Source organism: Alternaria alternata (assembly GCF_001642055.1).
Source record: "Alternaria alternata strain SRC1lrK2f unplaced genomic scaffold CC77scaffold_11, whole genome shotgun sequence".
Classification (NCBI taxonomy): Eukaryota; Fungi; Ascomycota; class Dothideomycetes; order Pleosporales; family Pleosporaceae; genus Alternaria; species Alternaria alternata.
The window spans coordinates 1-14,051 of record NW_017306200.1 but is presented as its reverse complement, the minus strand read 5'-3'; the positions used below and the strand labels follow the sequence as shown (position 1 = coordinate 14,051).

The following is a 14,051-nucleotide window of genomic DNA, read 5'->3' as shown; positions in this document are numbered from 1 at the left end:
TGGACCCCTGGCCTCAGCACCTCCGAAACTCCGCTAGAGCTAAGCCGCCAAATGTTCGAATGGTACAAACGACGTCTCTATCCGCCGTGCAGTACTTGAGGACAGATATTCGAGGTAATCGCTTCTTCTGCATCTCGCAAATTTGGGTTCTGTCTTCATCACTAGGCGGCAGCAATTGGAAGCATGCGTGTCATCTTTCAAGTCGACTGAACTAGACATATAGCTGTCCATGTGCCCTCCACCTTGAAGACACCCTGTCGCGCACCACATTCCTGTCGCATACACTTCCATACCCCGAATCCTTCAGCACCATGTCGAGCACAGATGGCGACGACCACGTCGCGTCCACACTTCAAGAGACAATTGTGGACCTGGATCCACGGCCCATTACCGTCGCAGTCAACCCAGTAGCTCTGGTGGTCACAGAATGCATTACCGTCACGTCGGCGATGCGAAAGCATGCCCGCTGGGCGCACTCTTCAGTCGCAGCTATACTGGGCAGCTCCTCGAACAAGACGCCAGCCGTCCAACGACGCGACCGCACAGGACAAGGCATCATAAGCGCAGGAGAGCAAGAGGAAGCCGTACCGAGCAGATGGGGCCTACGCGGGAAGAAGGGCAAGAGCATGCAGGACAACCCCCTCATGTCTGCATTTGCGCGCCTGAGGAATGATCTGAAGGGCTGCAAAGGTGAAGATGGCAATCCGGACAGAACACAAGCCAAGCTAATGCGACACCAGATATCCGGACCTTCGATACCCCCTCTATGCTCCATCCCTTTCTGCAGGTCATCCGATCTTCATCCACCTCCGCGCCCATAACCTCGCTTGCCCTCATTGCGATCACCAAGTTCCTGTCGTACGGCATAATTGGCCATGACTCTCCACGTCTACCAGAAGCTATGCAACAGCTCTCCTCTGCCATCACCCACTGCCGATTCGAGGCCAGCGATTCGGCCGCCGACGAGATTGTGCTCCTTCGCATACTCAGGCTTATGGAGGTCATGATATCAGGTCGAGGCGGAGAAGTACTGGGCGACGAAAGTGTGTGCGAGATGATGGAGACAGGCTTGAGCATGTGCTGCCAAGCGAGACTATCGGAGCTGCTGCGACGCTCGGCGGAGATTGCCATGGTCTCCATGTGTCAAGTCATATTTCGGAGACTGAAAACGCTGGAGATCGAATCGCCAGATGAACTTGACGCCATGGACGAGGAGCTGGAAGGACAGGACGACCAAGAGGGCCTGAGAATGGATCCAACAGCAAATGGCGAGGGAGACTCTGCACAGCACAAGGTTGAAGCCCTCCAGCAGCCAATTGACCCAGAAAAAGGCCATGAGCACAATGACAGTGCCGGAAACCCAGCGAGCAGTACCCTAGATCTCCCAGCAACGGCCGAGGATGGCCAGCCGCAAGCCCCCCTCGAGATCAAGCCTTATTCGTTGCCTTCCATAAGAGAGCTTTTCAGAGTTCTGGTCGATCTATTGGATCCGCATGATCGTCAACACACTGACACGATGCGCGTCATGGCGTTGCGCATCGTGGACGTCGCTCTCGAAGTCGCTGGACCGTCGATAGCGAGTCATCCCAGTCTGGCGAATCTGGCCAAGGACACTTTGTGCAGGCACATTTTCCAGCTCGTCAGGTCAGACAACATGGCCATATTGAACGAATCTTTGAGAGTCGCAGGTACGTTGCTGGCGACATGCAGAAACGTCCTCAAGCTGCAGCAAGAGCTCTACCTCTCATACCTGGTCGCTTGTCTTTTTCCACGGGTGGAGATACCAGTCGAGCCCGGCATTGAGCCTTCATTATATGAAGGTGTCCCGCATGCGCCCAGCCTCATCAAGCAGCCACCACAGCAGAATAGCAGCTCTAGTGGCCGTTCAACTCCAGTACCTGTCAAAGATCGCCAGAAGCTAGGACTAGAAGGAGGTGCACGAAAGCCAGATGCCCGAGAAGCCATGATAGAAAACCTAGGTGGCTTGGTCCGGATTCCTTCCTACATGGCTGAACTCTTCGTCAACTATGACTGTGAAATTGACCGTGGGGACGTCTGTATGGACATAGTTGGACTCCTCTCAAGAAACGCTTTTCCAGACTCTGCGACATGGAGCACCGTTAATGTACCTCCGCTATGTCTGGACGCTCTTCTCGGTTTTGTGCAGTCGATGGCAGATCGCCTGGACGATGAACCGGTAACAGAAGGCTATCCTAGTGCCGAGTCGCTGCGCAAGCAGCGAGCACTTAAGGCTGTCATCATCCGTGGTGCAACCAAGTTTAATGAGAAGCCCAAGGCTGGCATCGCCTATCTTGCATCTCAAGGCATCATTCGAGACCCTGACGATCCTCAATGTATCGCTGAGTTCGTCAAGGGTACTACAAGAGTTGACAAGAAGGTACTGGGAGAGTTTATATCCAAGAAAGGAAACGAGGCGGTATTGAGTGCTTTCATCGATTTGTTTGATTTCACAGGACAGCGAATTGATGAAGCTCTTCGACAGCTCCTACACGCGTTCCGTCTCCCTGGTGAATCAGCCTTGATCGAGCGAATTCTGTCCGAGTTCTCCGAGAAATATTTCAAAATGGCGAAGCCAGAAGGCATTGCCAACCACGATGCTATTTACATCCTCACCTACGCTGTCATCATGTTGAACACTGATCAGCATAATCCCAACATGAAGCAAAAGCGAATGCAGTTTGAAGACTTCCGAAAGAACGTCCGCGGCGTCAACGACGGCAAGGACTTTGACCCTGAGTTCTTGCAGGGAATCTATGAATCCATCAAGAACCGGGAGATCATATTACCGGAAGAGCATAGTGACCGAAATGCATATGACCACGCGTGGAAGGAGTTATTGGTCAAGTGTCAGTCGACCTCGGATATCGTCATCTGCGATACCAACATTTTCGACGCGGACATGTTTGCTGCAACATGGAAGCCAATCATCGCGACATTGTCTTACGTCTTCATGTCCGCCACTGACGATGCTGTCTTCTCACGCGTTGTTCAGGGCTTCGACCAGTGCGCGCAGATTGCTGCCAAGTACGAACTGACTGATGCTCTCGACCGTATCATTTCGTGTTTGTCATACATCAGCACACTCGCTCCCGATGTCCCACCAAGCACTTCACTCAATACGGAAGTCCAAGCCGATAAAAAGAGCGTCATGGTCAGCGAGACTGCTGTGCGATTCGGCCGTGACGGCAGGGCGCAACTGGCAACGGTGGTTTTGTTCCAGGTCATTAAGGGTAATGAGGCATCGATAAGAGATGGATGGCAACATGTAAGACTGTCAACCCTTTTTCAGCATATCGCTAACACTCTTAGCTCATTCGCATCATGGTGAATCTATTCGTCAACTCGCTGATACCCCCATACTTCCTCTCCTTTCAGAAGACGCTTGCTCTAGCACCGATACCACTCCAGAATCCTGCGCAAGTAATTGACCGCGCAGAGCGTCCGGCGGATACTGGCATCTTCTCGGCACTGACATCCTACGTCTCGAGCTTCGCCAACGACGAGCCTCCGGAGCCATCAGACCAAGAGATCGAATACACGCTGTGCACCGTGGATACTGTCAAGGAGTGTCATTTTGAAGATATTCTTGCAAACATCAGCCAACTACCTGTGGAGTCTCTGCGATCGCTTCTGGCCTCACTACTTGAGCATCTCCCCGAAGATGGCTCGCCCAGGGTTATCGTTGTGAAGCCTGAGATACCTGGCGCAAGTCCGCGGACGACTGGCCCGAAGCAGAAGGGTAAAGGCCCGCTCTACGACCCAAGCCTTGTCTTTGTGCTCGAACTAGCCACCGTTCTAGCTCTCAGAGACGAAGAGACGGTCAGGGAGCTCGCCAAGGATGTGACAGATGCTTTGACGTCTGTCATTCGAGACGCTCCTAAACACCATTATGTGGTCATTGCGCGATCGGTGTACTATCTGCTAAGCCTTTTGAAAGCTAGCAATGTAAGTCTCGATGCCTCCCCATGTGATTTATATACTGATGGAATTAGGACTACGATTTCATCCGTGCCCCAGTCCTCATGCACACATTCTCAAGCTTCAACGATGCTCTCCTGCATGAGTGCGCTCAGCCAATCTTGAAGGGACTGACAGACTGCTGCAAAGGCCCCAATGCCCTTCGTAGTGAACTTGCAGGCTCACCAGACTTCTGGACCATTCTCAACAGGCTTGCAAGCGTGCCTGATGCTGCTGGGGACGTTTTCCAGCTTGTCGAAGATCTTACCACTTCGCCTCAACCCGGCATCACTGCTGACAATTACGAAGCTGCGATTGCGCTTCTCAACGAGTTCGCAACTGCAGCCCAAGTAGGTGCTCGAGAAGAGCAGCTACATGACCAGGCTGCACGACGCAACAAGGGACAGAAGCCCAAGAAGCTTGAGAATAGTGAGATAGTTGTACGCGGCAGCACCGCTATGAGCATCGTCTTCCAGCTTTCCAGCAGAGTGCCGAATTTCATCGAGCAGTCTCACCTCGAAACGACTGAAGGTAGAAGGAATGCACATCTCGCTCAGCTTCGAAATGCTAACATACTTCCAGCATGGACGGCCTACTGGTCACCCATCCTCAAGACCCTCGCGCATCAATGTCTCAACCCTTGCCGATCGTTGCGCCAACAAGCCTTCTCTTCACTCCAACGCACACTTCTTTCCAACGATCTCGCTTCCCCCGAACATCGAGAATGGACCGCGATCTTCAGCGAGGTCTTGATCCCACTCATCACCCAGCTTCTTAAACCAGAAGTCTATCAGTCTGATCCACTAGGTATGAGCGAAACTCGGGTCCGAGCCGCTACGCTGCTGAGCAAGGTATTCCTCCATTACCTGGTGCTGCTTGATGGTTTGTCTGGTGAAGAGAAGGAGGACGGAGAGAAGAGCCTGTCTTTCGAAGAGTTATGGATTACGATTGTGGGAATAATGGACCGCCTGGGCAACAGCGGACAGGGCGACATGGAAGAAGCTGTCGCCGAGAATCTTAAGAACATGCTTCTGGTACTCAGCAATGGCGGGTACCTTGCGCCACCCGACGAAAACCCTGAACGAGAGGACCTCTGGCATGAGACCTGGAAGCGCATCAATCGCTTCCAACCCAGCCTTTTCGCTGAGTTGTTCCCCGATGAAGCTGGGAAGCGTGCAAGACAGCGACCTAGCAAGGATGAAAGAGCGCCAAAGAGTGAGCCTGTCATCGATGGTAGGGAGATGGATGTTGCCGAGAGGAAAAAGGGCGGCAGCAGTAGTAATGAAGACACGGTGGATGGTAGTGACGAGGCCGAGGAAGACCAGGAGAAGGTCACAGAGAAGGAAGGCTAGCAGCTACTTCAGTATGCAGGGACCTGAAGATCGGGCGCGTGAGTGTAGCATTATCGTCAAGTCAAAGCATAAATGGATTCAGAAGTAATGAAGACGACAATATGACGCTACGCACGTTTCACTTTCTCATCCATCGCTCGTCATCACGTTCACGCTAAGGTTTGGTAACAGTTGCTTTACTGGCATCTGTCAAGGTTCCCAGACTCAAAAAGAGACCTGGAGACCACTCCGCTAGCCCATGTCCCACCGGCTTCGCGACAATCGTCAAGCACATTGGGCATATTATCCATGTTATAGCGTCAATCGAAAGGCTTCTGATTTGAATGTCTTTAGATCTGATTGTGCATACCCTTCTAGACTGTAGCGAAAAAACGAACAGCTTCATATAGCACATGGTATATACAACCGTGTCCTGTGCATAGGCAGAATGTCTCTGCTCGACGAGACAACGCCTTGACACCAGATTGCACCAAGATCCCCTCTCTAATATACTACAAAGAAAGGTGCTTCGTGGCCCATAAAACTCCAAGCCGAAAGATCAACGCCGTCGTCAATAAAGCCGTTCACTCATCAAGTTTGCTCATCCCCTTTCCTCTCTTCGGACTGCTGGCGCGGCTTTTTATTCTCTCCCTGCTATACGTCCGGCTCAGCTCGAATGCGCTCGGAGGACCCAGTCCCAAACCGGTGCCCTCCCTGACAACATCTCCCGCGGTCGTCGTGCCGAAATAACTTGGTCCGCCGGGAACAGGTTCAGTCTTGATCTGCGGCGTCGCCCAACCACTCGTCCTGCCTACTTTGGACCCCTCAGAAGAATCCGAGAGTTCGTTATCTGATGAGTCCAGATAGGTCTCCTCAAGTTCGAATTCGTTTGCCGCATCCCCATCTTCCAAGTCAACACGTTCGTAAGGTTGCTGAGTGTGAGACGAGGCGCCGCCTAAGCCAAAAAGTTTAGCTGGAAAGCCGCGACCGCGACGGCGATGAAGAGGGTCTTTGCCCTGCTTGCTCTTGAAGAGTCTGCCGATGTACTGCTTGGCTGTGTTCCTCTTCTCTTTGCCAAGTATGAGGCAGAAGATGAAAATGAAGATGAATATCATGATGAAAAAGCCGGGTATACGCTGTGGGTGCTCGACGAAAAGACGGTGCCAGTCGCTGTCTGATTCGTACTCTCTAGGCACGCCACCGGGATATTGGAAGTCTGATGGTATTCCCGGGACATTGGAGCCAAAGCCTACTGCCAGCGCTTTTTCGGAGGGTAGTGGAACCTCGCTCGAAGCATAAAGGACCATCTTTCCGAGGGTCCAGCTGACTTCCACGTCGTTGATCTTGTTGACTGCTTGGAACGGGTCCAGAAACCCCTTTGTCTTTGCGTTGTCGATGACAGCTTTGGTGGTGTTTTGGCCACCTTTCATGTCTTCGATACCAACTCGAGGGACGCCGATTCCATCGTGAAGCATATTGATGACCCAGGAAGCTTTGAAGCAGACATCCCGTGCCTTCTCCTCGTCGACTTTATGACCCCACTTTTCCTTCTTGATACCCTTTTCTATGCTCTTCCAGTCTTGACTACAGAACTCGTCCACTCGCTCCTGGTATGTTTTGAGATCGTAGGCCTTGTCCTTGTGTCCGTGTTCGAAAATCTCATGCGTAGTATGCCAGTATTCGGATACGCCTACGAAGTGGTTCACGTTGAAGTCGATGGCAGGAACATGCTGACCGTTGAACAAACACGGCGAGTCTTTACACTCTTTCTCTTTCTCCAACAACGGGAACGTCCGGTGCAAGCATTCCGCGAACTGGCCCGTACCAATCAATTTCGCCGCGGTCTTCTGTTTCGGCTTATCGTCGTCATCGTCGTCGTCGTCCAAGTCAATGATCTTGCCATCTTTTGTAACCTCTACCTCGAGATCTGCTGGTAGGCAAGGATCAGGTAGCTCAGTCTCCGCGCTCGACTCCAACAAAGCCTTGATATATCGCTCTCTCGCTTGATTGACGCCAAATCCCAACCAAGTTGTCACAAAGACCTTGTACTCTAGCGGTGTACCATCAATCGTTCGTAGTCGCATGAGCGTCAAATCGTTCGCGTGCTTTTCCGCTTCGGTTGCATTTGGGGCGAAGGCGATCTGAGCCGATGCGCCTCCCATGTCCAGAAATCCATACGTATTGTGTCCCTTGCCATGATCGTGTTCCTTTGGCTGGTCAAATCCGCCGAGCAGGTAATTCGCCGCTATCCAGCCATACAGACCCTCTGTCTCTCCTGGAATGACCTGCACGTGCACATCGCAATCGGGCAGTTGAAACTGAGTGGTAGCGCGCGCAAACTCACAGACTTCCTTCAACACTTCTTTCCGTTGTCGCTCAGGGAGTATGCGCATGCCCGCTGTCGCAAGCAGGAATAGAGGCGTGTTCGGGACTTCTTCAAGGGGCACATGCTTGAGCGCGTGGCTGAGGAGTTTGTCGAGGTGTTCGGATCCGACATCGTGAGGGTGTTCGCCGAAAGTTGAGATACCTGTCCCACCTCCCGTCAGACGACTGTTGGTCAGAGTCCTCTCTCGCCCACATACCTGGATGTATCTTCTTCGTCCACTTCTTGTCGGTTTCTATGACAGGCAGGCTGTGTAGTTGTGCATCGCTGGCCTTCTTGCGAGCTGCGTCGCTATTGAGCCATCGGTAAACATGGACGCGCGTCCCCTATGATATGGTTAGCTGGGACCCTGCGATAACTGCACACCGACTGTTTGGAAAACTTACAGAGGACCCAGCATCCAGGACAACACCATATCTCCCTGTTCACCATATAGTGTCAGCGTGCGAGCTGTGTGGAGGGCATAGGGCTGCATATGGGTGGTTGCGTACACTTTCCCATCGAGAGAGTCAGGATCCGAGGACGGCTATCTAGCAATGCGCATGCGGAAAGCAACAGTGGGTATTACAAGAGATATGTCGGAAGAGGGCGGTAGCGGCGCGGCCGGAATCGAACAGGTGCTTTGCGTAAAACGAGCGACGTGAAGGAGGGGAGTAGTTAGTGATGGCGGATAAGTAAAGGTTGAGACTTGGACCCTGGCAGCTGGCGGCGCCGCTTCCAGAAGGCGCATGGATCAGCGTCCCGCGCCCGCTGCGACGTTTTATGGGGCGGAACAAATGTGCGAGCGGCCAGTTACCGGTCGTTTATGACGTGAGCCTCTGCCTTTCGACGCGATCGTCGTTTTCACTCTCGCGCAAGAACCACGTTTCACTTGTTGTTATTCACAACGGTGGTCCTGACAAGTTGTAGGAGCGCTGAGTGGTACTCGTAGGTGCATACTCGACCGGCTCCGGTACGGTTGTCACCCAAGGTTTTGATAGCTAAATACTCCGTATCGCGCCACATAAGTGCAGGGGCGGCTATAAGAAGGATCAACAGTGTCGTGCATGAACATGCCCAGCGCTTCAAAGTGACTATGACGTATCAGCATCCTATGTGCTATGTCCATGTGACAGTTAAGTGTTAGATCTTGATTAGGTGTCAACCAGAGTGAATGGAGAATGCAAGCTAGCATCGCATAGGTAAACTCAGGGCCGTGGCTCTGCTCAATCATGCAAGAACGACGCTAAGTCCCGATTCGCATTGGCAAAAATATGGTATGGCCAACAGAATGACAAAAAGAAATGATCGCATGTGACCTCGAGGCGATTTGAACGCCTAACCTTCAGGATGCTCCAGAGGAACTGGAATCTGACGCGCTACCATTGCGCCACGAAGCCGGTCTTGCTGATTTGAAATATGAGCAAAATATTTGCAATATAATAGCCATTGACTAATTACTGTCTAGCTATAGCTGCCAGGGTTGCTCATCACTTGTCAGCCAGTGCGTGTGGGGCAGCCCACCTTCGAAAACCCTTTGTCTGGAATACCATCTTCATGTATCGCGGCTAGTTATCGGCATGCAGGCACATAGCTATATTCGACTATTAAGCATCTTTTAAGCTTAACATCCGATTATTCCTAATCCTCAAGCAAGAATCTCAAGAACGCTTTGGCAATGACTACTCCGTCATGGTGATTCCCGACCCTCGCCAGTGCATCCTTTGCCTGCTCGTCTTCAAAAATACCCTGCTCCGCCCTCATCTTGACCAAGTAGCTTACGATAGGCTCGGTGAACTCAGGATGTCCTTGCACAGAGATGAGCTTGCCCTTTTTGTACATGCCCTGCACCAAACACCGTGGTGATCCACCCAGTTTCTCCACGCCTTCCGGATACTCGAAGACAATGTCTTTATGCATTTGGTGGATTGCCTGTGACTTTTAGCATGACAGGTTGTAATCGTCTGGGTCTGGAAGACATACCAAGGTATCCTGTTGGAAGATCTCTTTGCCTTTTGCGGTGAGTTGTACTGGCAGCACCGAGATTTCCCATCCATTGTCGCTGCGTCCAACTTTGACCCCTGCAGCTCTTCCAAGAATTTGGTGACCAAAGCAAACACCGATGATACGAATCCGATCTTGCTTCAACAGTCTCTCCGTGAACTCGACCAGCTTTAGAATCCACGGGTCGTTGTCGAAGGAGTTGTGTTCTGCGCCACATCAGCCACGCTCTTCAACATTGCTTTTTCGGGTAATACATACTCGAGCCCGAGATCAGTACGGCATCTACATTTTCCAAGTCTGGATATTCCTGCGCTGTGACTACATCAAATGCGCTCAATTCGAGATCTTGCTTCGGCGATAAGCCCAGTTCCGTGGCTGCGGTTTCCAATAGCGTTGTGAAGATACGGTCATATCTGCCGTACTTCTCGACAACCGCGGCTGGCGGCGTGTCGCATTCGAGGATAGCTATTCTAAGAGGTGTCTTCATGTTTCTGGATGTCTACGATTCGAGTTGCAAAGAGCGAGATAACGCCGTCTTTGATAACGGGAAAGTGACGGCGAATTCGGGAGCACTAGCGTGATTCGGCTCGTTGGCACCTGCACTACGAAAGCTTGTCAGCTCTGGCTCTTCCTGGCTCTCCCTGGTTTCATCTTCGCTATCCCAATCCCAGCGGTGGCGTGAATCTGAGACTCAAAGACGAATCACGCGTGATTCAAAGACAACTGACATCTGCTGTTATGTCATCGTCCGCATCCGAGCGAACACCGCTTCTTCGCTCCGATTCGGCAAACCACCGGGACGACTCTCATCTAATTACCGACAATGCAATCACGACTGCAGAGGTAGCGGAACAGGGGGAGGGCGCTGCACCTCAGTTTCCAGCATCAGACACCAGGAAAAACAGTTTGCGTGCTCCATCGCTCAAGCCTAATGATGATGGGCCCGATATCGCGCACGAAGCAGAGAGCCTAGTCAAGTTTCAGAAAGATGGAAAACTTGAAGGCGTTGGGGTGTGGAAATTTAGACTGGTGTTTGGTGGCATTCTGCTCGGGTACTTTGTGAGTTCTGGAAAGGTATCGAAATACCAATACTGACTGTATACTGTCAGATTGCCATGTTTGATTCTACTTTGATGGCATCAAGTCATCCAGTCATCACATCGTACTTTCATGCGTCAAACTCAGCGTCTTGGTTATCGACGGCCTTCTTGCTTACATCAACATCGCTTCAACCACTAATGGGTCGACTCTCAGATACTGTTGGCCGTCGACCGTTGTACCTGGCTGGTCTCGTTGTCCTTGCGGCGACGACCGCATGGTGCGCTCTTGCGCAGACTATCGGTAGCTTCATCGCGGCGCGAGCTCTCTGTGGCATCGGCGCGGCCGGAGTACTGTCAATGGGTAACATCATGACCAACGATCTAGTCAGTATCGAAGTCCGAGGCACTTACCAGGCCTACATCAACCTCTTCTATGGAGGCGGCTCCGCTTGTGGGGCAGCTTTTGGCGGCGTGCTTTGCGACAAATTAGGATGGCGGATGACTTTTGCTGTACAAATCCCTGTCCTAGTGTTGCTCTTGGTCAATGCCATATTCACGACGCCATCATCTCTAGGTCCAAACCTGGCCAAGCGCTACGGCTTAGGTCTAAAGGATGGTCTCAAGGGATTCGACGTCGCTGGATCCATGCTACTGACTGTCTCCGTCGCGTTCCTCATTCTAGGTTTGAACCTTGGTGGCAACATATATCCATGGAAACATTGGGTCGTTATTACTTCGCTCGTGGTAGCAACAGTGACGGGTGCCATTCTTGTCAAAGTTGAATCGAAGGCTTCGCGAGCAGTCATGCCTCTGCCTATGTTGTTCAGCAGACCCCGAGGCAACCTCGTTTTCAACAATTTCTTCGCTCAGGTGGGAATGAACACCATCTTGTTCAACGCCCCGCTGTACTTCCAAGCTGTTGAGCTTGAGACAGCTTCGGTGTCCGGGTTTCGCCTTGCAGGCCCTTCTGTTGCCCTCACTATATGCGGCGTCTCCGCAGGCTTCATCATGACCGCCACCGGGCGCATGAAATGGCTGATTGTAGTTGGCTCCCTCTCCATGCTGTTGGGAGCTTTATGCCTTTCTTTGATGTGGGATGGGATACCAAAATGGCTTGCCACGATTTTTCTGGTTCCTTCGAGTATTGGTCAAGGCTTGAGCTTCCCAGCAACGAGCCTTGCAGTCCTTGCGACAAGCACACAGGAGGATCAGGCGGTAATGACCAGCACACTCATCTTATGGCGTAGCTTGGGTATCGTGATGGGTGTCTCACTGAGTAGTCTCATCTTACAGAATGCTTTGACATCACACCTTGAGAGCCTGGTGTCCGGTCATAACAAGACTAGAGTACGCATTGCCCTATTTCGAAAGCTTGAGCAGTAACGCTGTGCTGTTATCCTGATCAAAACTGTTCGATGCTAACCTGTCGAAATAGATCATACAACGTGTTCGTAAATCGGTCCGCAGCATTGTCGACCTAGATCCCAAGCATCAGAGTCAAGGTTCGTCTCACTCGCATTCTGTAACGTTTTACACTCGTAGTCACGTCCACAGTCTACTTCTAGCTGGGATTGACACTAACTTCATTTCTAGTGATCGAGGCATATAGCCGTAGCCTGCGCTTGGTCTTTATTTCGGCAATCGTCATGTTTATAATTGTCAATTTGCTAGTAATCGCAATCGACTTACCACAGCTGAAGAAAAAAGCATCTTCAGATGACGAAGATGAATGAGGGGAGGAATCAGCGGCTTAGTAGAACAATGGATTCTATATCACGGTGAAGCTCAAATACATTCGTGTACACTAGGATATGACTTGTGCACCTATAACTTCCACTTGGCGAACCACTCCAGAATGAACGGGGTAGCGTCCCATGTTGTAGGTCCGTTCCTCAGTGTGTCGAATGGTTCACCTTGGGCCTTGCGACTAGGCCATCCGTGACCAAATCCCTGGATAGCTCTGTGAACAACAACATCTTTGACACCATTGCACTGCCATCGTCGCTCTGTAACCTTGTCGCTGGCTATGTTCACAGCTCGAGGGTTGCTCAAGCAGTTATCATGCTTCGCCCAACCCTCAACCCAGTTCAAAACCGGAATAGAAGCTGGTGGCGGATTGTTGTTGCCATCGTACGCAACCACGCTATCGTTCAGCCCATGCAGATTCATGTAGGGAAGTGCTCGTCCCTGCAGGTTTGGAAGACATCCTCCCTGAAATAGCGGCTCCGTAAGACTTGCGTCCGGGTAAAATGCGCCCGCCACTGTTGCAAAGGCCGCAAATCGTTTGTTGAGCTTTGGATCGCACATCAGAAGTCCAGTCAGTCCACCACCGTTAGAAAGACCAGCAGCGTATATACGGCTTTCATCGATGCAGAGCGTGGATGTGAGATGTGAAAGGAGTTCATCAACAAAGATTCTGTCGTCAATCACTGAAGATGTAGGAGCCAGCGGGTCTCCAAGCCATTGCACCTAAACCATATGATTAGATCCATTGATTGCTGATCTTGACGAGAAATATCGATTCGAATAACTTACACCGGGGGCCTGAACATTCATGCCCTCTGGATAGACCACAATGGTATTCGGATTGAAAGCCGGATTTGACAGCTCGCTGATCACTTCCATGCTCCTGGCTGGCTGCTGCTGACCATGGAAAGCAATTACCAGCGGCGCAGCTTTCTTGTTTGTGGCATCGAACGATGATGGCAGGTGGATAATGTATTGACGCTCGGTTGTTTTGCCAATGACGGATTTCGAGGACAGAGTCACATTGGTGGTAGATTTACCTGGCGTGAGTCCCGATGGTAGGACGCTTCCACAGCCAGAGCTGGCTGCGAGCGCAATGGGACAAAGAGCATACAGAACAAGCGTGAGAGTGTGCATGACTGCGATGGTGTGATGCGAATAACAGATCGGCGTGAAACAAACTACTGGATCATCATGCTGTATACTTATACAAAGCCCCTATACACGATTAGAAGATTCACGGTGTAGAGTAACGCCGTACGAGATGACACGGCGCTACAAGTCGGCCCGTTAAGCCATCAATTTGCAAAGACTGTCAGCAGCGTCAATGCTTCTTCGGCCCGGTTTACCAGCGGTCCAGCGAGCACCGAAGCCCGAAGCCCGGGGTTCAGAAGGACCAGAATTGCTACAGACCTGAAGCGTTGCATACGAATCCTATGTAAGTAGTAGAGGGGCTTTCTCGCTCCCTTAGCGGAGCGTAGCTTTATCTATCTCTTTATACTTATTTGTTGTAATTGTTATTACTCTACTTACAGAGTTTCTAAGGTTGTAATACATAAAGTAAAGTATATAATAGAGAAAGTTTAACTA

The 14,051-nt window shown here is 51.4% G+C and overlaps 5 protein-coding genes and 1 non-coding gene across 6 annotated transcripts; 2 read left to right on the top strand and 4 right to left on the bottom strand.

Annotated features, from left to right (window-relative positions):
* Positions 1 to 28: 28 nt before the first annotated feature.
* On the top strand, positions 29 to 5,629 carry CC77DRAFT_963161 (cytohesin-2). Its single transcript, XM_018535661.1, has 5 exons — positions 29 to 690; positions 741 to 3,286; positions 3,331 to 3,966; positions 4,014 to 4,509; positions 4,561 to 5,629. Exons 1-5 carry the CDS (start codon positions 312 to 314, stop codon positions 5,328 to 5,330), a joined length of 4,827 nt encoding a protein of 1,608 aa, XP_018385434.1. The 5' UTR covers positions 29 to 311; the 3' UTR covers positions 5,331 to 5,629.
* On the bottom strand, positions 5,625 to 8,325 carry CC77DRAFT_1020560 (hypothetical protein). The gene is made up of 4 exons (XM_018525068.1): positions 8,184 to 8,325; positions 8,079 to 8,113; positions 7,892 to 8,018; positions 5,625 to 7,836 (listed from the first exon to the last, which is right to left on the bottom strand). Exons 1-4 carry the CDS (start codon positions 8,191 to 8,193, stop codon positions 5,894 to 5,896), a joined length of 2,115 nt encoding a protein of 704 aa, XP_018385433.1. The 5' UTR covers positions 8,194 to 8,325; the 3' UTR covers positions 5,625 to 5,893.
* Positions 8,326 to 8,986: 661 nt separating this feature from the next.
* CC77DRAFT_t46 lies at positions 8,987 to 9,071 on the bottom strand. Its single transcript has one exon. It is a non-coding gene; the product is annotated as a tRNA-Trp (tRNA).
* Positions 9,072 to 9,237: 166 nt separating this feature from the next.
* Positions 9,238 to 10,400, bottom strand: CC77DRAFT_1020559 (class I glutamine amidotransferase-like protein). Its single transcript, XM_018525067.1, has 3 exons — positions 9,934 to 10,400; positions 9,655 to 9,881; positions 9,238 to 9,603 (listed from the first exon to the last, which is right to left on the bottom strand). Exons 1-3 carry the CDS (start codon positions 10,160 to 10,162, stop codon positions 9,313 to 9,315), a joined length of 747 nt encoding a protein of 248 aa, XP_018385432.1. The 5' UTR covers positions 10,163 to 10,400; the 3' UTR covers positions 9,238 to 9,312.
* CC77DRAFT_91701 (MFS general substrate transporter) lies at positions 10,154 to 12,494 on the top strand. The gene is made up of 4 exons (XM_018533679.1): positions 10,154 to 10,734; positions 10,785 to 12,062; positions 12,151 to 12,217; positions 12,309 to 12,494. The coding sequence occupies exons 1-4, from the start codon at positions 10,414 to 10,416 to the stop codon at positions 12,446 to 12,448; spliced, it is 1,806 nt and encodes a 601-aa protein (XP_018385431.1). The 5' UTR covers positions 10,154 to 10,413; the 3' UTR covers positions 12,449 to 12,494.
* On the bottom strand, positions 12,384 to 13,699 carry CC77DRAFT_1020557 (alpha/beta-hydrolase). Its single transcript, XM_018525066.1, has 2 exons — positions 13,251 to 13,699; positions 12,384 to 13,184 (listed from the first exon to the last, which is right to left on the bottom strand). The coding sequence occupies exons 1-2, from the start codon at positions 13,596 to 13,598 to the stop codon at positions 12,540 to 12,542; spliced, it is 993 nt and encodes a 330-aa protein (XP_018385430.1). The 5' UTR covers positions 13,599 to 13,699; the 3' UTR covers positions 12,384 to 12,539.
* Positions 13,700 to 14,051: the final 352 nt, after the last annotated feature.